The following is a 25540-nucleotide window of genomic DNA, read 5'->3' as shown; positions in this document are numbered from 1 at the left end:
CGAGCACCTCGTGTTCCTGTTCTGTATAGAGTTTCTATATTTACGCGATAGTTCGCGCTCGGTTTAGAGGGAAGCCGTGACGTTCGCAGGCGGCGGGCGGGCGCGGGCGCAGCCACGGGCGCGTGTGCGTACGGCGCCGTATTGTAACTCGGGACGCGACGGATGGTGAACCGCGGCGTGCGCAGCGGCCCGTGTGCCGTTTCACAAACCGCATCCGTCGCGAAAATTGCGATCACGGACTCGTAGTTTGATGTGTTAGTGTCATAATATACAGTGATGCTATAGTGATACATGTTCTATTTGTTTGGCATTGTCTGGGATATGGTTGCATTTAGGTAACACCTATTCTAAGATTGTAACGTGTGTTTATTGTCGTTTTTATGACTGATTATTATTATGACCGGGCGATGGTTGGTTTGATTAAGAAAAACAAAGAAAGCTTATAATGTTGTATTTGCATATATTTTAGCCTTATTTATTATTTACTAGCGGACGCCCGCGACTTCGTCCGCGTGAAACTCGATGTAAACTTTTAACTACCTCTACCCTACCCCTACCTATCCTAAAATAAGTAACTTCTCTGGTTGATTTTTTGTGTCCGAAAAACCCAAATATCTTACGGAACCCTATTTTTTTCCAAAATAAAATTTAGCCTATGTTACTTGTGGATAATGTAGCTTTCGAATGGTAAAAGAATTTTTAAAATCGGTTCAGTAGTTTTTGAGCCTATTCATTAAAAACAAACAAAAATACAAACAAAGTTTTCCTCTTTATAATATTAGTGCAGATAAATTTGCTATAAATTGAGCAATAGAGCTGAAGCCATAGAGCCAATAATGAGTAGGTATGTATCTAGTTTATAGTTGTGATCTCGTTCATTATCGATTTTCATAAAGCAGAATATCTATAAATCCTTAAACACAACTAGTTTTCTTGTTTACATGTATGTTTACATGTGTGATAATTCAATTATTTAATTTATACGGAACTCTGAAAATTTAAGGAATTTGCGATTAAACATTAAAGTTAATGTTTGACGGAGGTATGCTAGATTCCTTCTTAACGATAATGACTTTCCTAGAAAGTCGTTATTCATATTTTGTTCGTTATCTAAACTAGGTACTTAATTGTGTTTAAGGAACAAAAATATTTAAGGAGTTCAATAAGCAAAGTATACAATATAAGCAAAGTATGTAATACGACATTGCTAGTGATGCATTTTGAGTCAACTACTTTGCACGTAATGTTTATCTTAAATCTAAAGTTTACTGTTATTATACTCAGAGGCACAATTATCCGCCCACTTTAATATACTCGCATCATATTAAAGTGGGCTGATAATTGTACCTCTGAGTATATCTACAGTACACTTTTTACTTAAATATGTATCATGGTTTAATACATATACGAGTAAATGTCTGTATGTGATTTCAAGATAACTGTGTTTTCTCAAAATTTTCATAGTTACTTACACGATACCAAACCATAATCCAGCTTTTTTTTAAAAATTTCGTCTGTCTTTGACAAAATTTTGAGATTAGCCCGGACAAACAGACGTCCGGGCTATATGAATATCTTTATGGACGTGGACCGCGAATTAACATCAACATTATAATCATCACGTATTTATACTATTTCTTTGTTTTCACGTGTTGATATATAGATTTTAGGTGCGTCGATATTTACGCTTTATTGATTCAGAGAATTCAACTATTTCAATATACATATTTCCTTATCGTAACTGGGCTCGTTCAAAAGCATCGCGTAGTTTTAGTTTTATACTATCACCATCACGATCGTACAATCGTACATGTACCTCGCACAACCGAATTTCTTTTGCCACGTCCGCCTGTGTCTGTCTGTCTTTGGATAGGTCTTTGTAAGATATGAGGGATCTTTTACCAATATTTTTCGATTTAGGGATCCGTTTGTAAAATATTAAGCTTTTAGGATCTATTTTATGTTAAGAGTCATAACAACCAGTTAAACGGTTGTTATACGTGAAAAAAACACGAGTGTAGGATATATCACGAAATTACAAGGAAAACTGGTTGTTGACTCTAACAATAATTAGCTCTTAAAAACTTAATATTTTACAAACGGATCCCTAAATCGAATAATAGTGGTAAAAGACCCCACTTATCCTTCAAAGAACTATTCACGAGAAAAAGATATACCCCACACCATGAGATAAACGAGTAAAAAAAATTCATCACCACTTTACATATAGGGGAGGTACTTACCCTAATAACATAAAATTGAAAATTTAAAAAACCCCCGAAGGTCAAGAAATTATTAATAATAATTACATTCTCGATCAAGTCATCAATGTTAACTTTTAGTGAGCTTTAATTTGAGACCGCACTCGAGTATATTTGCAGACATTTGGTTATTCTTCCCCAATTTCAACCCCAAGAACTTTTAAACCTCATCATCCGTTCGGGAGCTATGGTGCCACAGACAGACAGACACGTCAAACTTGTAACACCCCTCTTTTTGCGTCGGGGGTTAAAAAACATTTTTCAAGATTTTATTTACGACTTTGTTTACATTTTTATTGTACATACTCATTACTCATGCTATATTACAGCTTCGTAATATTCTCTGCGTTTAACCACGGTCAGACGGATGAGCGGTCGGTCAGACAGACAGACAGGCGGTCATGGCGAAACTATAAGGGTTCCTTGTGGGCTATGTAACCCTAAAAAGGCGCGTACGTTGTACTATAAGGGTTCCTTGTGGACTACTTTTTAGGGTTTCACCCTAAAAAGCCGCGTTGTCGAAATTTTTCATAATTTATCTATATTAATTACCTTACCTTATCTGACGCCCCGCGGTTTCACCTACGTAGTTCCCGTTCCCAGGTATACAGGTATAAAATATAGCCTATATGATAATCCTAGCCTATGACACTCACAAAAAAAATATGTAGAGGTAAAAATATTTTCAAACACTACAGCACTACATTTACCCCTTTATAATACTCATCAATAAAAATTATAGATTTCATACACGCTTTTAACTACTCGTGAGATATCGATTTGCTACAAGTGCCGCCTGTATCAGGGTCAGCGCAAACTGAGCGACAAATTACGCTGGCATTCCTTAAAAATAAATAAATAATGGTCTTCATCATTATCAGCCCATTTTAATGGCCCACTACTGGGCTAGGCTCCTTATCCCCCCTCCTTATTGGAGAGGGGATAAGGAGCATAAACCTAACACAAAGTCTTCGAACAGTGCGTGTTGCCAGTGATGACCTATGGTTTCGATACTTGGTCGTTAGCGACGTCGTTATGGCCCTCGTAAGAAGGCTCAGAGTCACACAGCGGGCGGTGGAACGAGTTATGTTAGGATTATCTATATGCGTGATCGAATCAGAAATGAGTTGATCCGCAGAAGAACCAAAGTCACCGACATAGCTAGTCACCGGCATGGGCGGAGCACATGGTTCGAAGAGCCGATGGACGTTGGGGTCCCGAAGTGCTGGAATGGTGACCCAGCACTAGAAAGCGCAGTGTTGGTCGACCCCAAATTTGTTGCGACTGTCACTGTACAGTAGAGACGTATTTATCTATAGTTTAGCATTACATTATTTTGTCTAGTGTTCTAAAGAGCTAGCTAGCACTTTGTTGTTTAGTGTACTAAACGACTGAAATAATGTACAGTAAACAAGTAAACAACAAACTACTACGACTTATTTATTCAGTGAGCGATCAACTTATATAATAAATTAAGATATAACAGTTATTTGAAATTTAGCGCTAGTTCTTCCCAAATTTATAAAGTTTTAACTTTATTACTATTTTTTTACTTCGAAGCGCTAATTAATTAACCTTAACCTACTAAATCAAACCGTGTCCTTATTTTGATTAATTATTATTATTAGAAGGCTGTATTTCGCCAGTTTCAACATTAACCATTTCCTGCCCAAGTAAATCTTGCGCTTGAAATACGAATACTACAAATAGTTCAATACACATTGCATACAAAATATGTACAACCTTAACATAATCTAGTTCTTGTCGAGTCATTATTATGTTACATCTATCTTAACATAATATAATAGTTCTGTGTTTAAAGTGATCAAATACTCTAGGACGCTTTTATTTTAAATGCTGAATATTTTTTGCTAACGATAAGCATTTTTATTAACTACAATCAGTAGTCTTCTTTTAATGTCTAAACAATATCAATGCCTGAAATAAAACCACATGTAAACCGACAGCTTTTAGTAGCGATATGTTGTTTAGGAATGTTTTTACCACTTGATAAAATAATGTCTTGCTAAATAATAAATTGTTATTATAATGTAGGCTATGTTATGAAAAAGGTTTTAAGATGACCACATGCACACAGTCATGCGATTAGAGTTGGGCCAAACTTTGAAGGATTCAATTTTATAACTTACTGCTGCTGCGACACATCTATTTAAACATTTGTCAGTATGTTGTCTAGCATTTTTTTGTGCGAAAAAGCCAGTGTATTAAGAGAGAAAATGTAGTTACGCCAAAAACGGTTCGAATGCAGACAGGTTTTTGAAAATTGTTTTAAAACAAGTTAAGGCGATCGATTGATAGAGTCCGTGGCATTAATTTTAAATAAAACTTACGTATTCTGGAATAGTTATACTCTAATCTAATATCTATGTGTCAATATTGCTTAGTAGAGTTTTATTTAGACAAGGAGAAGCATGTAATACTGGAGAAAATAAAACTTTGATAAGCCACAGACTAGACCGCCGGCAGTATGTTATTAAAAATTGTTTTATGAAAGGCGCGTACAGTTGAGGCAGTTCTTGAAATTAGTAGAGTCGGTAGCATTGTTTTAAGTGCATACTTCAGCTTCTGCAACATATTCGTATCTAAAAATACGTGTTCGTTGTTGCTTAGCAATATATTTTTAGGCAAAAGGTAAAATGTGAAACTGGGCAAAATAAATAGTCACAATAATAAACAAATCACAAATCTATACTAATATTATAAAATGGTAAAATTTTTTGGAGGTTTTAGGGGGTAGTGTCTGGATCTACGGAACAGATTTGAAATTTATTATACCATGCATGATGGTATGGATGATGGATCCATGTGTTTTGTGAGTGTCATAGGCTATATTTAAACCGCAGGGCGTCGGCTGGTAGTAAATAAATCACACATTGTTGTTGACCGTATACATACGATACGAGTAGATTGCTGAAGTCTTTTAGTCAAGCATATACAATCGTTGAAGCTGGTGGAGTCGGTGGCATTGTTTTGACGCGTCGCGGACGTCATGCCATGTGGCGGAGATGCGCGCTGCCCTAAATTGGGTAAAGCGTTACGAAGAAGCGGGCGCGCGGGCCGGCGATGCGGCGATTTTATACACGCGCAACTATAAGCGGGCAACGCGGCTTTGGCAACGCGCCGCCGCTCTATTTTTAACGAACCTTGAGATCAACCGCCCTTGCTTCTGTAATGGAAGTGACAATGTAAAGTCGTATTTATTAAACTCAAAAATACTATCTATCCCGCGTGGTATTCTAATGGTTTTTGTTCCTCGTCTGCTATGTTTAGCAGGCCGTTTACGTACTCAGCCGTGTGATTACGAAAAAGGTCAACTCGTGCGAGTTTAATGCTTGAAAGCTCTCTTTGATCGGGATTTTCACTATTTTATAAATAAAATGTTGAAAGATTAACCTAAAGGTTTATCTTCAAGGTAAAAGATATATAATAATAAATATTTTTTTACAGTCAATTACTTTCTTTCAGAAAAACAAGGGCATAAATAATAATATATTTTTAGTATGCATACAGTACGTACTTGTATCATTTGTGTTAACTAAGACACTAAGTAAACCCCCCTGACATGTTATATCAAGATAGAAAATATTAAAGCATATCGTAAACAGACTAGCGTTCGAAGGATTAATCAAAAATAGCAAGTAGTATGAGTAATCGTGCTGTAGGAGACGAGCGCAGGCAAAGTGCAAGCCCACGGCTCAAGGGCCAGCCAGCGCGTCGCGGCGGCTGTCCGCCGCTCCGGTGAAAGGAAGGTAAACGCCACAAGACGGATTGCCGCAACTTGACTAAAAATGGCGTCATTCATACATTTCGCGGTTGCATTATTTTTAAAAAGTCATTACAGTCGAATGACTTATAGGAACGATTCGCGCGCGCCTCGTTTGAAGGACAGCTTGTTGCAACTAGTCAGCTCTCAATTATTATTATCATCGATGATTTCAATGTGACAGACCCGTTCAGAGTGCTCTCCGAACAATGTACAACTTTTTCTACTTGAGTTATTTTTGTCATGACTTTATTATAGCTTACCATATGGCAAGGACGCATAACGATTTTCTTTAGGAAAAAGATTAATTTACCACCAATTATCGTAGATACATCATTATCAATTACAAGAATCAATAGGTACAATTTAGAGAGTAGGTTTTGTGTCTAATGATACTAAATACTGTACACCTATGATGTTGAATAGAAGCGGGTGTTATACTGCGGAAGCTTAGTATGTAATTAAATAATAATTTCATTATGTAATTTTCTGCAAACAAATCCGTAAATATGATAACGACACACAAATCCGAAAACATAATTTCAAAGTACGTAATTATGTACTATGTAGTAAAGAAAGAAAGTAAAGTAAGTAAATTCAACCACCACACCTTCTTCAGGATTTTTTAATAGACATTGTTTAATTTCAGGTGTTCGCAGAAAATAGGATAAATTATCTAATATACCTTATAATTATATAATTGTAAGGTATATTAGATATTAAACTAATTCAATGATTAATAAGTTTTCATATTACATTCTAAAATAAATTGTACGATTAAGGCAACTTATTAGCTAACACTTGTTCCTATTAGATAATAATTATTAATATTTCCGTTATGTTACCTATTTACCAGTTATACGGTATGTTCAATTAAGGATAAAAGTGGCACATCGGTCAAAGTAAATATTAAACAATGGTAAATATCATCACTTTACCGAATGTTTGTTCGGTAAAGTGATGATATTTACCATTGTCTGAATTGATTTGTATTGATTTACGAGTAATATTCTTGAATTGGCTATTTAATTTGGCAGTAGCAACGATAAAATATGAAATTCTAGCAGAAGCCCGCGACTTGGCCTACGTGAAACTCACGTATAAATCTTTCTCTTGAACATCTCCATCTAATAATGAAAATCGCATTAAAATCCATTGCGTAATTTACAAGATCTAATCGTAAAGACGGCGGGCAAACGATTTTTTTATAGATGTACTATGTGAACATATTGAGTCATCTTTAAATAGTAGGTAGGTACATATATATAAAAAATAGCTTTCATTACTCAAAAAGTAGGTAATAGACCGATTTTAAAGCAGTCAAACGTTGGCGCAAAAATTGGTTTTGTTTCATTCAGGGACGTAAAAAATATGTTATCCGAAAGAATCTAATTTCACGCGAATGAAGTCGTTGACGCTAGCAGTAAATCACCGTAAGAAATAAAAGTCGCAAATAATTATAAATTATTAGCCTGTTGTGATAGCTAGTCCTTCGTAGATTTTAGTAAAGCTGAAAGCTTGTCAGCCATAAACTGAAATCAATATTTAGTGTTTTCCGACGAATACACTATGCTTAGTGGTGACTCGCAAGAAGCGATGATTTCTCATATTATCCCGCTTAAATATAAAAATATTACGTTTTATTCTGGTTCGGTTGAGGACCTGTCTCCCAAAGGCACCACGGATCAAATCAAACGATAACAGGAGCGTAAGCTGATTTTCAGCTTTTATAAATCATGAAGGTTTTATATAATTGAGCATCACCGCTGTCTCTTATTTTTCCGTTTTTTCACAAATTCACAAATGAAATATACCATACTATCGGACGCCCGTGACTTCGTCGGCGTGGATTTCAGCTTTTCACAAATCTCACGAGAATCGTGGATGTTATTATACATATAAACCTTCGTCTTCAATCACTCCATCTATTAAAAAAAACCGCATCAATTCGCACGCGCATGCGTAGTTTTAAACATTTAAGCATAGGGACAGAGAAAGCGACTTTGTTTTACACTATGTAGTGATGATACACAAATAACGTGGATTTTTATTGCACAAAAAATCGATTCATTAATTTCATTAAGGTTCTTAAGATTAAGCTTCCCAGTGAAATTACTTAGAGTGAGGTCTTGTCGCATCGGAGACCTACCATTAACTTAATAACTCTTGAATTCTACTGAGAATTTCTCGGAAGAACGAAAAGCCCGATATATAAATGGTTTTCAATATTATCGAACCTAGGATCTCGCATACCGTAGCCGCATAGGCCAAAAATGCACTGCCTACCCTGTAGAATCAATAGTTTACCCTAGTCAATGACCTTGTGCACGCCACTGGTTGTATCTACAGTGTTGTCACGTTTGTTCCAGTCTCAATGAGTGCTACTTCGCTAACAAGGGCGCGGCGCTGGTGCTGGGAAGCGCGGATCAGGGCTGCGCGGACCGCCGCCGCTCGCCCGCGCGCCCGCAGCCTCAGCCGGACATTCACAACCACCTACAGTCAATGTTTTATTTGGTGCGCTCGGAAGAAACGCTCAAAATGGTAATGGAAACCACGCTTAAGCCTCTATCATCATCATAATTAACAGCCGATGGACGTTCACTGCTAGAATAGGCCTCTTGCATGGACTTACAAACAAAACGATCTCGAGCCACCAGCAGCTCCTTGCTACCCGCTTGATGTCCTCAATCCACTTAGTTGGGAGGTCGCTTTCTGCGCTTTCCGATGCGGGGTCGCAATTTCAGCACTTTGGGTCCCCAACGTCCATCGGCTCTTCGAACTATGTGGCCCATTGCTACTTCAGCTTCGCGACTCCCTGAGCTATGTAAGTGACTGTTTCATCTGCGGATCTCCTCATTTCTTCATCAAAATCGGTTAAGTAGATCCATAAATTACCCTCTACAACCTCAAAAACTTAACATATTTTTAATATTATCATTGATGATAATAATAATTATTATAGAAGACGTTTCATTAAGAATAGATGAGTAAGGTCTAAAGATACTAGGTTATAGTGTAGAACAATAAACTAAGTATTCTTTGTTATTGTAAGGTTGAAAATACAATTAAGGACATGATTAAAATGCAGCAGTTTACCTAAATTTCTACTAAATTTCGTGATAATGAAATTAGGAAGTAGATTGTTTATGGAGGTCATGTCTTAGTCATGTTCTTTTAGAACAATTACTGTATCAGTTCTACTTTTAAACGGAACATAGCACTTGTGAAGTTGGTCAACTAGACTGAACCAGTAGTAAGTATGGTAGACACAGATATAGGATTCGATATTTTTGTAGTTTAATGGCAGGCGTCCACTGATCCGCATCGTACATATCGGACGCATCATATGTACGATGCGGATCTATAAAATCCGTACGATGCGTATCAATGGACGCACTTGTATGATTTTATATACAAAGTATACTAAAATCTGTTTGATGCGATGCGTACGATGCAGATCTATGTGATGCGTACCATTAAGCGATAATGGGATGAAACTTCGAGTTCGATTGAGTCCCACGCAAGCAGCTCTAACTTCTGTGCCTTAAAAGCAATTAAAATATATCTAGAAAATATTAGGGATTCTCAGAATACTTCCTCTAAAATTATCATGAGATAAAATTATCCTAAAATAAAATTGTCCTGATGATTGTTAATAAATTGGGTGAAGTCCATTTCAAGATTTTAGGATAAAGTTTGTTCGGTTTCGGTGGAATTAAACGAGGCTCATAGGCAAAAATTTAAAGCGGTAATGTTACTTTACCTACTAGTAAAAAAATAATTCAACCACTACTTACGTTATCGTGGGCGTTTTCCCTCCTACAAAAATAGAGAAACCGCTAAAAAGTAGGTGGTTTTTGTTGGCCCCACGTTGGGCGCCAGTCGCCACTATATATCAGAGTAGTTTCGAACTCACGGTAACCATGAGCTTGTTAATACAACGTACAACACTGCGCGTAGCGCATGCTGTTGCGTGCTGCACTAACGCGCGTTATGAATGGGCTGAGATGGGGGCGTGTTGCTTACGTTGCGCTCCCAAGCGGTCCCCTTCTGATACACGTCAATTTGAAGAGTTTTCTATCGTAGTATTTTACGGTGACGACTATGATGTATATACAGCAATTCACTCTGTACTGTATATTGCCCACAGGCGGTGAAACTGGAGAGCGCTCACCCTGGACGCACGCGGTACCTGGTTGTGGTGTGTCGCGACGACGAGGCCGCGCTGCTGGGCATCGACTGCAACGAGCGCACCACGGTCGGGCTCGTGCTGCGCGTGCTGGCTGACACGTCCATTAAACTAGACGGAGACGGGTGAGTGTGACCACACACTGGCGGCGACACTGGAGAGCGCTCGCCGGGGCGCACGCGGTGCCTGGTGGTTGTGTGTCCGGCTACTGGGCATCAGCTGCAACGAGTGCGCCACGGTCGGGCTCAAATGCTTAGGGTAGCGCTTTAAGCCTCAATATCTCCGTGGTGAAGGGGCCAGACTCATCATCGAGAGGTGGTAGGTTGGTCTCCGCCCGCTGTTCTGTTTATGGCAACTTTACAATATATTCCGATCCGAATATATCCGAGGTAGTTGAAATTAATAATATCACAATCTATACCAAGTCTAATATGTTGCGTGTATTTTGAACACACACCTTTATTGAATGTTATTATTTTTACCGGCGGCGGCTAGTATAGAATCACTCTTTGTTCCATTAGGAGCAGCGTCATGATTGCAGGAATCCATCTTGGTCGGCGATGACATTTACGTACATTGGAACAATAACTAATTACGGATTCATTGTCCACAGAGGGTTCAGTGTGTGCGTGTGCAACCAGCAACACATATTCAAGCCAGTGTCTGTGCAAGCCATGTGGTATGTATTTTTAATTAGGAAACTAAACTTCGTGCCAATAAACATAGAAGATATCTTTTCTATGCTGATGCTATAAGAAAAGGGGTTTCAATTTCTTTCTATAGGCGTCTCCTGATATGACATTCGGATCTCGGTCTAGAGACTGTAGGACGTCATAACACTATTTGGATTTGGTGGATTTATTTAGCGAGATTATATGCGCGAAAGATTAGTGCCAAGCGCATATTTGCCTATACGTCTTTTTTAGAGTGCGTCTTATTTTAACTGTTTAATCGATGGTAAAATCATTTTACTGATATTACCTTGAGAGATCTTAAGACCGACTGTTGTTGGGCTATTTACTAGAGGTGAATATTCACATAGACTGAGATGAGATGCTTATTACATCTGAATATTTGATAATTGTGCTATATTCATCGACATATTACCGGTACTCTAAATCGTTTGGTAATACGTACCAGACCTGAACCAATGTAGAAAATATAAAATCCTAAACTGACCCGGGCTGGGAATCTAATTCAGGGGCGCTTACATACGACCAGAGGCGATACCATACGACGAACGAGATAATCGTGAAGAGAAATAGACAAATTTCAACCAATGGCAGCGCAACCGTAAATATCTGGGGAAAACGCCATTGGACGAAATGTCTTTATTTCTCTTCACATGAAGATCGCATGTCGCATGTTAGCGTCACAGGACCACTCTGTTGAGAACCATAACACTACTAAATGCGCCAGAGAGGTCGACAAAGCTGCCCGACGGCAGGAATAAACATGGTAGTTCCTCAGACAAGTTCTATCACAATAAGCTCCACTACTACAAAATGTCTCAAACAGTGAAGGAAAAACATCGTGAGGAAACCTGCATACCTGAGAATTCTCTTAATTCTCTAATCTGTCAATTCGTATTTGGTCAGCGTGGTGGATTTTCTCATTCTGTGAGGAGACATGTGCTCAACAGTAAGCCGAATATGTGTTTTTAATGACTACTTGTTAATGTCGAGCTATGTTAGGAGTATCTCTGTGTGATCGAATCAGAAATGAGGAGATCCGCAGAAGAACCAAAGTCACCGACATAGCTCAGCGAGTTGCGAAGCTGAAGCGGCAATGGGCGGGGCACATAGTTCGAAGAGCCGATGGCCGACCACCCCCAGGTGGACTGGCGACATCAAGCGAGTCGCAGGGATTCGCTGTGTCCTGCAGTGGACGTCCATCGGCTGATATGATGATGTTAACGTCGTACGTGTTGCAGGTCGGCGCTGCAGACGCTGCACCGGGCGAGCGCGCGCGCCCGCTCGCTCAACCACTTCGCGGGCGGCGCGTCGCACGCGTGGTGCGCGCACTACGACGGCTGCGTCAACTCGGACCGCTCCTGCCTCAACGAGTGGAACGCCATGGACTGCCTCGAGTCGCGCCGCCCGCCCTCGCCCGACTCGCTCAGGCTCAAGTCAGTCCTGGCCTTTAAACTATTAGCCTATAAACATTTTAAGCAATTGCTTAATCAGGGTTAGGGCGTCCCGTCTAGAGGGGCACTAGAGACAACCGATAAAAAAAACAAGCACACGAAAATACGCTAGTTGACACTTTTTTAAAATGGTCTTATATAGTTCATTATCGTTCTACTAGATTGAAAAGAAATGTTTCATATTTTTTTGAGACATAATTACATGAAAAAAATATTAGTTATCAATTAGTTAGACGTTTCAGTACATCAAGTAACTTGTTGTGGCGTCACAAAATGGACGACAGCGTTTTTGACGTTTGGAATATTTGAAGAAATACATGATTATTAAATTGAGTTTTTTATGAACATTGTTTAGGGCATTTCCATTATAACTCCATACGTTTGTTGTTGTTGTCCACGGAACTACGAATTACAATGGAATTCGCTTACTGTCATTTGTACTGCCATTTGAGTTTTTAAAACTCCTTACCTGGGGGCTTGTCCTAAACGAACACACCTATAGTGTAAAAATATAGCACATTAACAAATTACTTACCTATTTGGTGATTATGATGTTGACTGAAAATAAAAAATATGTATTCTTCAGTGTTTGAAAAATTAACTTTTGTTGTTGTTAAAACTAATTATTATTTTTTAATTGAATGGAAGAAGACCCCTGATATTTTTGAAAGAACTATCCAACGATACCCCACAGTGTGAAATGAACGAGTAAAAAAAATACATCCATGTACTTCAAAAATATATATTTTTCAAAATTTTATATTACGACTTTGTTCACATTTTAAATGTCATATTCAGAAGTCTAGAAGTAATAGTCTCTGCGCTAAACCGTGGACGGACGGACGGATAAACGGACACGACGGAACTATAAGGGTTCCTTGTGGACTACGGAACCCTAAAAATAACCAGCGGCAGCCATTGAATTGTTTGAACTCATTGTTATTAAGAAATTGGACAAAGACCTTATTATATTGAACATAACATGCTACTGCGTACCTAGACCTCATTCCTCGACCTCGACTGGAATCGGATGTTGGCAAACGCGCTGATTAAATGCATTAGATGCGTGCGAAATGCAAAGCAACAATTATTACGTGCTCGATCATAATACTAACTTATTAAGTGTAATGTATGAGTTATTTATGTATATGCCTCTTTATAATGAGTTGGCGTTACTGCTCTGTAAATTCTGGTATTTATTTTAAAGTAAAAATTTGATTATTACAAATTATTTACTAACAACATACTCAAATGAATGATATAAAAGGCATATTAGCGCAGAAAGTATTACTACTAGAAAGCTGTAAATTCGCATGAGTATGTACTATTGTACATTAAAAATGTGAACAGTCGTAAAAACAATTTTGATAAAAAAAATTTTGGGGTACCCCTACATGACGTAAAGTGGAGATGAATTTTTTTACTTGTTTATTGCATAGTGTGGGGTATCGTTAGATAGGTATTTCATGAAATTCTCGTGTCACAGTGTTAGTTGTCATACTCCTCCAAAGTGTCTTGACCGATTTATATGAATTTTATAAGTACATTTAGTAGGTCTGATAAAAGGTTTCTTCTTTTTACCCGACTACATGAAGGGTTATGTTTTTACTTCCTCTAAGAGTTAGGGTGGTCCACCTCAATTTTTTTTAATAATATACTAACATTTAGTTTTTTTTATATACTCTACAAGTTAGCCCTTGACTACAATCTCATCTTATGTTAAGTGAGGATGCAATCTAAGATGGAACACTAAATCGCTTGGCGGCACGTCTTTGTCGGTAGGGTGGTAACTAGCCACCGTCGAAGCCTCCCACCAGCCAGACCTGAACCAATTACGAAAACCACAAACGACCCAGCGGGGAATCGAACCCAGGACCTCAGTCTTGTTAATCCACTGCGCATACCACTGCGCACTTTAGTTTTTATATGAAGATTAAGTTTTCTGTGTCGGCAGGCCGCGCGAGAGGGACGAGACGGAGCGCGTGATCCGCTGCACGCTGAAGGAGATCATGATGAGCGTGGACCTCGACGAGGTGACCAGCAAGGCCATCCGCGGCCGCCTCGAGGACGAGCTGGACATGGACCTGGCCGAGTTTAAGTCCTTCATCGACCAGGAGATGCTCACCATCCTGGGCCAGATGGACGCGCCCACCGAGATCTTCGACCACGTCTACCTCGGCTCCGAGTGGAACGCGAGCAACTTTGAGGAGTTGCAAAGAAATGGGTACGTATGTGACCTGTACTGCATAGTCGATTGTTGTTAGATCACTTGTAGCACAAGCGAAATATTACATGATATAATGTCTGTGCTTGCAGGGTCCGACACATACTCAATGTGACAAGAGAAATAGACAATTTTTTCCCGGGTATGTTTGATTACCTAAATATTAGAGTTTACGACGACGATAAGACTGATCTTCTAAAGCACTGGGATAATACTTTTAAATACATAAATAAAGCTAGGAACGAGGGCTCGAAGGTTCTCGTGCACTGCAAAATGGGAATCAGCCGCTCCGCCTCCGTCGTGATCGCCTACGCCATGAAGGCCTTCAACTGGCACTTCGACAAGGCTCTCCGGCACGTCAAGATGAAGAGAAGCTGCATCAAGCCGAACACTAACTTCCTGAACCAGCTCGAGACTTACCAGGGCATCCTGGACGCCATGAAGAACAAGGAGAAGTTGCAGCGGTCGAAATCCGAGACCAACCTGAAAGCGCCAAAGTCATCCTCGAAATCAGAGAACAAAATAACGGATCCCACTCCTCTAGCGCTAGCTCTGACCGGGTCGTACACGGGCCGGCCGCGCTCCTGGTCGCCCGACTCCAAGCTGGCCGGCGAGCTGCTGCCGCCCACCTCCGTGTCGCTGGAGAACCTCGCCTCCGAGACGCGCCACATGCTGATGCCGTGCGCCGGCGGCAGCTACAGCGTGTCGCCCAACCAGATCATGCGCCTCAAGGAGCAGGGCGCGCCCAGCGTGCGCGTGCTCGTGCACGAGATCGAGCGCCGCGAGCCCCCGCGCCGGCCCGCGCGCCTGCCCTTCGCCGACCCCGCCGACGACGCCGACGACTTGCTCAAGAGCGACAGTGGCATGATCGACGGGAAGGGAAGAGCGTGCGACGGCGCGTGTCCCGACGACGCGCCGCCGCCGAGCAGGCAGAGTTCGTGGAGCTCGTTCGACAGCGCCGTGGTGCCCGACCTGTCGCGCCACTCCTCCTGGGGCTCCGGCGACACGCGCGCCGCGCGCCCGCCGCCCGCGCCGCGCGACGAGCCCGCGCCCGACCTCGGCGTCATCCGCGAGCTCGCCGAGCGGCCGCGCCCGCCGCGCGACCTCGCCGCCAACGAACGCAAGTTCAACGAGACCTGTGCCATACTCGCGGAGCTGGCGCGCGCGGAGACGGCGCGCGGGCGCGGCGCCTGCACGTGGGGCGGTCGCCTGTCCGCCTCCGCGCCCGCCGACACGTGGCTGCGCGTGGGCCCGCGCCGCCGCCGCCTGGCCGCCGCCTCGCACGGCGACCTGCCGCGCGCCGCGCCCGCGCCCCGCCCGCCGCCCGCCGGCCTCGTCAGCAACCTCAAGAAGGAGTTCGAGGCGCGCTCGGAGCCCGAGCCGCCGCGACCGGCGGGCGCGCGCGGGCGGCCGCCGGCGTCGCCGCCCGCGCCCGCGCCGCCCGCCGAGGACCTGTCGGTGCGCGTGCTGGTGGGCCGCTACGACGCGCCGGGCCGCACGCGCAGCGAGTCGGGCGGCGAGCCGAGCCGCGCGCGCGCGCCGCACGAGAGCTCGTCCAAGAAGAGCCGGCTGACGGCGGAGGGCGAGCGCGGCGCGCGCGCGCGCGGCTCGCAGTGCGGCGCGGCGGGCGAGCGGCCGCCGGCGGCGCCCACCGTGCTCGCGCTCGCGCCGCTCGACTACTCGAATGTGGTGGTTTCAACTGTGATGTCGAAAGCTCAAAACAAAAAACAATTGCAGCATGGGAAAACCCATCCGTTGACGAGGCTCAACTTGAACCGGTCGAATAATAGATGTTCGAATCCTGTGTATAATACTATGTAGTAGTTGTAGTCCGAGAGCCGGTGGGACGTTTTGCCTCTGTTGAATACCTCTTCAAAACTTTCTATCGGCTCCTGGCTATTAGTGTTGTTTTATTTATTATGAATTCTTGCCGAACTGGATATTTTATCTTTCTAGAGTTTTATATACTATTTACAAAATGAAATCACAGTGTATTTGTCTATCACAGTAAATGTATATAAACGCCTGTTTGTGAGTAGAGACTTTTATAAAGAGACCCTTGTTTTTATTGTTCAGTCGTGTGACGAAGGTTACGTCGTCGTTGGCGTCGGCTCAACCCGCGCTCGTCAGCGTGACGGCGCATTGGTTTCTCAAAGTAGTGGCTGGCTCTTGGTCCGAACTGACAAATAGTTTGAATGTCATCACTGTGATATCACTTTCATCGTGATCAAGGTCCCGGCCCGCGTGAACTGATGCCAAGCTGCGCGTAACCTCCGTCTACAGCACAGTGAATTGCGATCAATAAAAAAACAATGTTCATCCAAAGTCTACAGTCTGTAATCTTTTTCCGGTGACGAAAGCTAAGCGTGGAATGCTTTGTATTTCACTGATTTTTTTATACGTTTCGGGTATTTTAGAAGGTTTTCTTCTTATTGTTCCAAAATCGAAAGCGTAGACACTGCCGGGATTATTTCGTACTGAACATTCCGTCTGAAACAAGTATTGATATTGTATTTCTCATTAAAAATGCCTCTAGTTGTGACTCAAAACTACCGGTGACCAGCATTTTTAATCAGCCACAAAATAGCAGTAGTTGCCAGTGACCTTGTCTCCTCGTTTGAGAAATTACAGATCTTTTGGTCTGAAGGGTGTGGTTGGAATTAGTGGCACATGAGGCTAAACCAACGATTCGGGCAGACTAGACTGCCCCCCTAGCCAAGTGACACGTCGATTCTTTTCGTAGATCGCTAACGCTTCGAAAATTAGAAAAATGTATGGAAATGAGAGATCTTGATCACGTGACCTGTCGATAGCAAATCCCATATATCTTTCTAGTCTTCGAAGCATTAGCGATCATAGAAAGAGAATTGACGTGCCACTTGGCTAGGGTGGCTGGCGTAGAGCAGGGCGCGTTTGTAGCGTCACCTAAAAGGATTGGCGATAGTCTGTATGCATTGTTTGGCGGTGTGTTCCATATCTATACTAATATTATAAAGAGGTAAAGTTTGTAAGTTTGTCACATTTTTTAAATGGGGTAATCTTCGGAACTACTGGTCCGATTTCAAAAATTCTTTCACCAGTATAATGCTACATTATCGGGGAGTGCTATAGGCTAGATTTTATATTAGTATGATATATATTCGCCGAGTTAACACAGTTTTTGTCATACAGGTCGGACCGAAAATCCTCTTAAGCAGACTTATTCAATTTTACACAATGGTTAAGGCAGCCTTAACCATTGTGTAAAATTGAAATTAATGTATGACAAAAAAGTCCGCGACACCATATATCTATCTATACTAATATTATAAAGAGGTAAAGTTTGTAAGTTTGTAAGTTTGTCACATTTTTTAAATGGGGTAATCTTCGGAACTACTGGTCCGATTTTAAAAATTCTTTCACCAGTAGAATGCTACATTATCGGGGAGTGCTATAGGCTATATTTTATATTGGTATCATATATATTAGCCGAGTTACCACAGTTTTTGTCATACAGGTCGGACTGAAAATCCTCTTAAACAGACTTATTCGCATGCGCTGCCTTAACTATTTTGTAAAATTGAAATTAATGTATGGAGACTTTATGTATCTTTAAAAATTCTACAAAAAAGTCCGCGACACCATATACCTATCTTCTATATATTAGCAGATATAGTACCTTTTGTGTTTTAAGAATTATTAATTTTATATACTTAGGTTTACGTCATTATTTATACAACTAAACTTTAATCCTTATTAAAATAAATTATTTAATAATCACAAGGATATTATGGAGATATTCAGTATGTTAATTACTTAAATAGTTTCGGAGATAATACAAAATTTCTAAAAGCCGCAGAAATTCCGCTATATGACGTCCGGCGCTTTCATTTACGTAGTTCCCGTTCCCGTGTGAATATGGGGATCAAACATAGCCTATGACACTCGCAAATAACATAGCTTTCTATTGGTAAAACAGTTTTCCAAATCGGTCCAGTAGATCCAGAGATTACCTCCTACAACCACACGAACTTTACCTCTTTATATTATTAGCATAGAAGTCTCTATTTCTCTTGGTCATAACTCCACTCTCGACCGATTTTGCTAAGGGTAGGAGTAAGAAGTTACAGGGTAGGGTAGGGTACAGGTAGGGAAGCGTAGGGGTAGTGTAGGGGTAGGGTAGGTAGGTAGGGGTAGAGGTAGGGTAGTGGTAGGGTACAGGTACGGGTAGGATAGGGAAGTGGTAGGGTAGGGGTAGGCTGGCGTGAGATAGGGGTACGGGTGGGATGGTAGGATGGGGGTAAAGTGTAGGTAAGGTAGGGGTAGGGTAGGGATAGGTTTGGGGTAGGGTAGGGGTAGGGTGGGGGTAGGAGTAGGGTAGGGTAGGGGTTGGGTAGGGTAGGGTTGGGGTAGTGGTAGGGTAGGGGTAGGGTAGGGTAGGGGTAGGGTAGGGTAGGGGTAGTAGTAAAGTTGACATCGAAATTTACGCGGACGAAGTCGCGGGCGTCCGCTAGTCTTCTATATATTAGCAGATATAGTACCTTTTGTGTTTTAAAAATTATAAATTTTATATACTTAGGTTTGCGTCATTATTTATGCTACTTAACTTAAATCCTTATCAAAATAAATTATTTAATAATCACAAGGATATTATGGAGATAAGATTTGCCCTTTATAGTATGTTAATTAGTTAAATAGTTTCGGAGATAATACAAAATTTCTAAAAGACGCAGAAATTCCGCTACATGACGCCCCGTGCTTTCAATTACGTAGATCCCGTTCCTGTGTGAATATGGGAATCAAACATAGCCTATGATACTCGCAAATAACGTAGCTTTCTATTGGTAAAACAATCTTTTAAATCGGTCCAGTAGATCCAAAGGTTATAATTTTACCATAGAAGTCTCTATTTTCCTTTGTCATCGCACCACGCTCATAGGGCTGGACCGGTTTTGCTAAGTGTAGGGTAGGGAAGGTATAGGGTAGGGTAGGGTAGGGTACAGGTAGGGTAGGGGTAGGGTGGAGTAGGGCAGGGTAGGGTAGGGGTAGGATACAGTTAGGGTACGGGTAGGGTAGGAGTAGGGTAGAGGTAGGAGATCGATACTGAAGCCTATTTTCTTTTTTTTGTCTGTCTTTTTGTCCTTTTTTTGACCGGCCATCACGCTGAAACTACAGAATGAATTCAAATGATACTTAAGACGATTTGAGACCATAATACGTAGAAGGATAATAGGATACTTTTTGTACAAAGTTTGTATTGAAAGTCCTTAATTTTTCTAGGTACATTTGTAAATGTAAAATGATAAGTGGACTATTTATTAGGTATATATAAGTTATAAAACTTGCAAAATAGAATGTGAAATAGGGGTTGAAAGTTGACATCGATTTTTACGCGGACGAATTAGCGGGCGTCCGCTAGTTTATTATGTTTATTTACTCAAAACTACTGATCCAATTTCGATCGCGTATTTTTAGTGCATATATCTCAGGTAAGTGTTAGTATACAATTTGAAGGCGATTTGCTTCTACCGTATCGTGGAATGGACTAAAACAAACGATTGTTATGACGCCATGGGGTCGAAGTATGGCGTAGATGCCACTATTAACAGTGTCGACACTACTCGATAGGGCGTCGATTATAGTATAATATTCGTTATCATCATCATCACCATCAGCCGATGAACTTCTACAGCAGGACATATAACGTAAATATCCAAACACCAAGCCTGGGCCTGTGCCACGTTGTTTCTTATTCTACACTTCGAAAATGTATGGAAATGACAGATCCAAAGTGTATGGGAATGACAGATCCAATCGATAACGTGATCACGTGAACTGTCGATAATTAATGTCATTCCCATACAATCTTTAATTTTTGAAGCGTTTGCGATTGTAGAAAGAGAATCGTCGTGCCACATGGCTACAGGCCCTGATCCGCCTGCATCCAGCGCCTCCCATCGATCTTAAAATTTTTAACTAAAATTAAATTAAAAATTCTATCATGATATAGTGACTCTACCACCGATTCGGAACGAAGGAGGATTATTACAATTTTGCTTTTTCAGTAGGTACAATAGAAACGCTCCACTGTTGTTAGCCGATAGTACAAAGGGCCCTTGCGAATTAGGTAAAACTCAAAGAACGGAATTCTGTACGATACTGTCGTCCTAACATTTCTAACATATTACAGGTTTAATTAACAGGTTTCACGTGTCTCAGGCGGTGAAGGAAAACATCGTGAGGAAACTTGCATACCAGAGAATTTTCTTGATTCTCTGCGTGTGTGAAGTCTGCCAATTTTCATTGGGCCAGCGTGGTAGACTATAGACCTAACCCCTAACCGAATTAGTATAATGAAGGTTTCTATTATAATTTCGAACTAAATATACCTACTTACTTCGAGTGCTACATAAGCATAATGGCATAAGAGTTCACTCTTATGCCATTATGCTTATGCATAATGATTTTGATTTCTTTTACGCACTTAATATTTTCTTGTGACTAATTTTATTACGTCTAATAGTGACTTACAACTTTCAAATTGATGTCGACGACTCTCAGGATATTGGGTTCAGTGCCGCCACAAACTAACAAAGTAGTTTGCGGAACGAATTTTCCACAGTACAGTTTTGACTGATAGGTATCCGGTATAACAGTTTCAATAAGTTTGCATGATCCGTAGTCCCATATTTGAATACTATCTTTGTCTTGCCAAGAGCACGTTAAAATCTTTAAAATAATATATAAATATTAAAAATTAAAATAAATATAAGTAGGTGTAGATAATATAGATTCTAATTTATATTTGCCTACCAACCCGTAATGAAAAAAAAGAAAAATGAAAAGAGCGTTAAGGAGACAAAATTATTTCATTATTACCTCTTAACGTGCATCTCAGGCCAAAAATACAAGCTACAGGACATAACTGGGATTTTAGCTAACTCTTAAGTTTTTGGGAAGATTAGGTAACTGTTAAGCTCCCAAGTCAACCGTGAGTGTTTCACAATAGTATACTTAGTGTGCTCTAAACTCTCAAAACGAGACGTACCATTGGCTGCGCAATGTATAAAATACCTGCCCAGTTCGGCGCACACTGAACGTTTATAATACTTTTAGATCAATGCAGAACTCAATCCACCTGCTTTCCTGGCTTATCAAAATCCAGTCCTTCGCCGCACATGTGTACGCCGGAGAAATAGCGCGTGGCGTATGGCTGTCTGTCATCCCAACACATCACTGTGTCGTCCCATCCGCTTGAGATCAGCTCGTGATGTGACTTAGGGTTGAAGACACATGCGAATATTCTCGAAGTGTGCCCATCCATTATGTTCTTGCGTTGACTGCAAGATTTAATTTTATCTAGTAAGTATTAGGAACCATCCTGGCTAGAGTCATATTAAACTTAACTATGACGAACACTATATAATGATAATGACCGGGGCGGTCGGCTTAAGGGTTAAACGTATTAACTAACGTAATCGCTTCGTCTTGAGACAAGCTTACTACGGGCATATACCGACCAAAAATAGTTTATTGTTCGTACTCGAATAAAATACTAAAGTAGTCCGAACTAGGTATTACACTGTTGCATAGCGTGCCTTGGAGGTGTCCTGTATAAAAATTCGTTGGGGGGTCTATTAGACGAGTGGCAAATCCCGAAAATTCCCTCAAGTTTTTGATTTAACGCTAACTCTCTTAGCACTAAGTAAAATTGGTACCAATATGTTTGTCGTAGGAACATTGAAATATGATAGATACATACATACCTACTTTTAAGGGGCCCCTGTAATTCGGGGGCCCCGTATCATTGATACGGCGTTAGCTACGCCCCTGGCATTACAGCTCTTCGAGCGCGCGCTGTCGTCTCTACATAAATGGTCGCTGCAGAGACACCGTACCGCACCGTGTGGCTTCTCCCACACTAGGTACTCTCCAGGTAAGTCTCAGGACATTTAATACGCGTACCTTGGGGTGGGCCCAATATGGTCGTATCACTGTAACTCTTGTTATTACTGTGTCTGTTGATTTCCACCGTCATGGATTATATTATATTTTAAAACCTTGTTACCTTGAATAAAAAGCTCTTTCTTGAGTGTGTGCTTCTTCGTCGTACATATTTAGTTTAGCATCGTCGCCATAGGTTACAAATTTATTAAATCGTGGATGGTAACATAAGCCTAGCGTTTGCCGTTTCTCCCTTATCGTGTACAAACATTGTTCGTATTTGTATTTCCAACATTTTATACATCCATTGACGTCTGTGATATTAACAAAAATTAATAATCGTAAATTCAATTCTTACAATAGGTAGGTTAGGTACCTCTATTAAATTGCTAATAACATAGCAGCTGGTTCCGGTACTAGTTCTATGTTATCTACTATGTAGAGATAGATATAGGTAATATCTATCTTTTTGAATGCTACTTAAATAGCTGGATAGTTAGTCGACATTTTTTCTCGATGTTTTAGGACAAGTGTTCAACGTGCCTTAAATACCTACCCAAAAATGTCGGCCAGCTCTCAGACCACAAGAACGAATCGCGCGCCATCTATTGTAAAGTGATGGTAGTGATGTATTCATAGTCAACGGTTGTTTATTATAAGCTTCACTTTTCTTAATGGGGCAATCGATGTACCGGCCACTGATTGACAAACTGGAATTTTGCGATAAACAGTAAACTTCAATACCCTATAAGGTCGATATCGTTTGATCTTTGTCTATGAGGATATGAAAATAGATGCCAGCATTAAAAGATTTAATTGACGCAGGTGTGAATACCTCGTAAGACCTATGCTACAATACTTAAATGGTCGCTGATTACATAAACCTACATATCTATTTTATCCTTCTATATAATTAAACTATGTAGGTTATAACTAGGTACTATTTAATGGTGAACCCGCTACAAATATTTATATTATTATTTTAAGGGTTTCATCACCTATAAGACAAAACTTAAGGTTGAAAAACATGTACAGGTAGTTAAATAGTTTCAGAGTGGTTACGCATTGCAATTTATCCGAATCGGTCAAAACATGGACAAAAAATTCGGACCAAATACGGATAAAGCTTACGAACTAATCCGATCTCTGATACAGATCCTGGCTATTCAGTTCAAGACGTCTTTGGCCTCCACCCTACTGTCGATCTCGAATATGTGGATTTGAAATAGTGGAGGTAAGCTACATAACAAATAGTTCTGTTCACATGGGAAGTATTTTCATAGATTCGGATTGGATGCAATGCGTTACTGTCCAGATTGAAAGAAAGTTACGTAACTGCAGAGTACGTAGATTTGATACTTACAGCATGATAACAACATATTGGTTACAGGATGCGCCTTGCTAACGGGCCTGTGTTTGATAGCCGTGACGGGTCCGGGGTACGCGCGACACTCATCGTCCACTAGAGTATGCAGACAATTTGCTGTATTGCAGTCAAACAATCGTATACTGCCATCTATAAATCCAGCTGCGACTTCTTTTACATCTTCTGTATATTTGCAACATGTTATCTCCTTATTCGTATCTCTACAATACAACAGGGTTTGCGCACATTTTTAATCCATTACCGTCATAGGCATGTACCGCAGAAGAGACCAATAATTGGTATGGTCGCTTCTCATAATATGATTATAGTTGGGTTTTGATGTTCTAATTTGATCCGAAAACACATCTAAGTACTTCCTTAATGACTAAGTTATTATTACGAATAGGCGCCCGTGGGCGGTCGCCCTACCCTAATACCGGTACTGACGAATACTGGATATCTCAGAACCAGGTGGTAGCTAGATATGGTGAGTATCTAGCCTGCGTTAGAAAATAAAACCATGATAGAAAAAAAGTGAGAAGAACTACCCAACTTAGAAACTGTCATCGAAGCGGGTTCGGTCTATACGGTAGGCCTCTAGGTAGATAATTAGGTACCTCAAAACAAGAAGGCTATAGCCACTATCTTCTAATACTTAGTTTGTCTGCTCCTGCTTTTATCGTATGTAGGTTCCTAGGTACGGTAGCGAATTATGGACCTAAAATAACTAGGTATCTACAAGTAATAAAATGTAGAACCTACATTATTGAAAGCACATTAACTTCTCCTTGATAAACCTGATTTTGTTCGCTATGAAAAGATCTGTGTTCAACGTGTGGAGTGCTCGTGTGCACAGTTACGATTTCCTTTTGAGGATTAACATTTTTTATAAAAGCGTTGGTGATTGCAAAACTTTTGCGTGCTGTTCTCACACTAGATGGTGCCATCGGTCCGGGAACAGTTTTTCTTTGTGGATCCATTATGTGTTTAGTTTAATTTTTAATCATATGGTGAACTATGAACTATCATTTTGTATTTTGAACGTATCTACGAATAGCTACGCAAACACAAAAATATTTTTAGTATTTTGTACAGTTTTTTAGAATTATTCTTTTTAAAATTTTGACAGAAATATTTTCCAAATAGAGTGGTGACGGTGAGGCAGAGTAAAAATAACAGTTTAAAAACTTGTACCGACTCGTAAATCTATGGTTTTAAAATTGTATTGAGAGGCGCGAAAGAGAACCTACTTTTTCATCGATGTATTTTTTTTTTATTTTATACTTTCAAACTTATTATATTGAGGTGAGAAATCATTAAAAAGTTTTTTGTCCTCGTATTCCCACGGTAACGGGAACTATGCTGATGAAACCGTAGGGCGTTGCTAGATTTTAGATTTAGGTACTTTGACAAGGTACCATTCCATACTCGTCATTTTATCTATGACGATTGGTTTCTATTATTGCTACCAACTTTCTAAAGATTAAAATTTTGTGAGTTGAAGGTTTATCTACCTATATTTTTAAGTCTACACGTATTTTCTTACATCTCTACTCATTGTCACATACGTGATGGCATGAATGTTTTTCAGTCTGGGTGCCGCCGGTACTTATAGGCCGCCCACTGAGCGGTTTGTATGTACATAAG

General features: G+C 40.6%; 2 protein-coding genes across 2 annotated transcripts in view; one reads left to right on the top strand and one right to left on the bottom strand.

The window, feature by feature from the left end:
* The window catches only part of LOC112052331 (protein phosphatase Slingshot), a 20646-nt gene extending 3717 nt beyond the window's left edge, over positions 1-16929 (top strand). The window contains 7 exon segments of the mRNA XM_052881485.1: positions 8415-8586; positions 10196-10359; positions 10848-10913; positions 12168-12362; positions 14335-14604; positions 14697-16326; positions 16328-16929. Coding sequence (XP_052737445.1) covers positions 8415-8586; positions 10196-10359; positions 10848-10913; positions 12168-12362; positions 14335-14604; positions 14697-16326; positions 16328-16363 — 2533 coding nt within the window. The 3' untranslated portion in view covers positions 16364-16929.
* Positions 16921-25540, bottom strand: LOC112052811 (uncharacterized WD repeat-containing protein alr3466). The gene is made up of 6 exons (XM_024092036.2): positions 24656-25540; positions 23891-24114; positions 22652-22841; positions 21722-21923; positions 21115-21312; positions 16921-17094 (listed from the first exon to the last, which is right to left on the bottom strand). The coding sequence occupies exons 1-6, from the start codon at positions 24871-24873 to the stop codon at positions 16921-16923; spliced, it is 1206 nt and encodes a 401-aa protein (XP_023947804.1). The 5' UTR covers positions 24874-25540.

The sequence above is a fragment of the Bicyclus anynana genome, chromosome 5, assembly GCF_947172395.1.
Source record: "Bicyclus anynana chromosome 5, ilBicAnyn1.1, whole genome shotgun sequence".
In the NCBI taxonomy this organism is placed as follows: domain Eukaryota; kingdom Metazoa; phylum Arthropoda; class Insecta; order Lepidoptera; family Nymphalidae; genus Bicyclus; species Bicyclus anynana.
The sequence above is the reverse complement of the archived record's forward strand: the minus strand, read 5'-3'. Positions and strand labels throughout refer to the sequence as shown.

Excerpts from the sequence above, each read along its gene's own strand:
- LOC112052811 (XM_024092036.2), bottom strand. The coding sequence starts at position 24,873 with ATGGATCCACAAAGAAAAACTGTTCCCGGACCGATGGCACCATCTAGT. Across the intron at positions 24,115-24,655 it reads GTTAATGTGCTTTCAATAAT|AGATACGAATAAGGAGATAA; the intron begins GTAGGTTCTACA and ends GTTGTATTGTAG. Across the intron at positions 21,924-22,651 it reads GAAAGAGCTTTTTATTCAAG|TCAACGCAAGAACATAATGG; the intron begins GTAACAAGGTTT and ends TAAATCTTGCAG.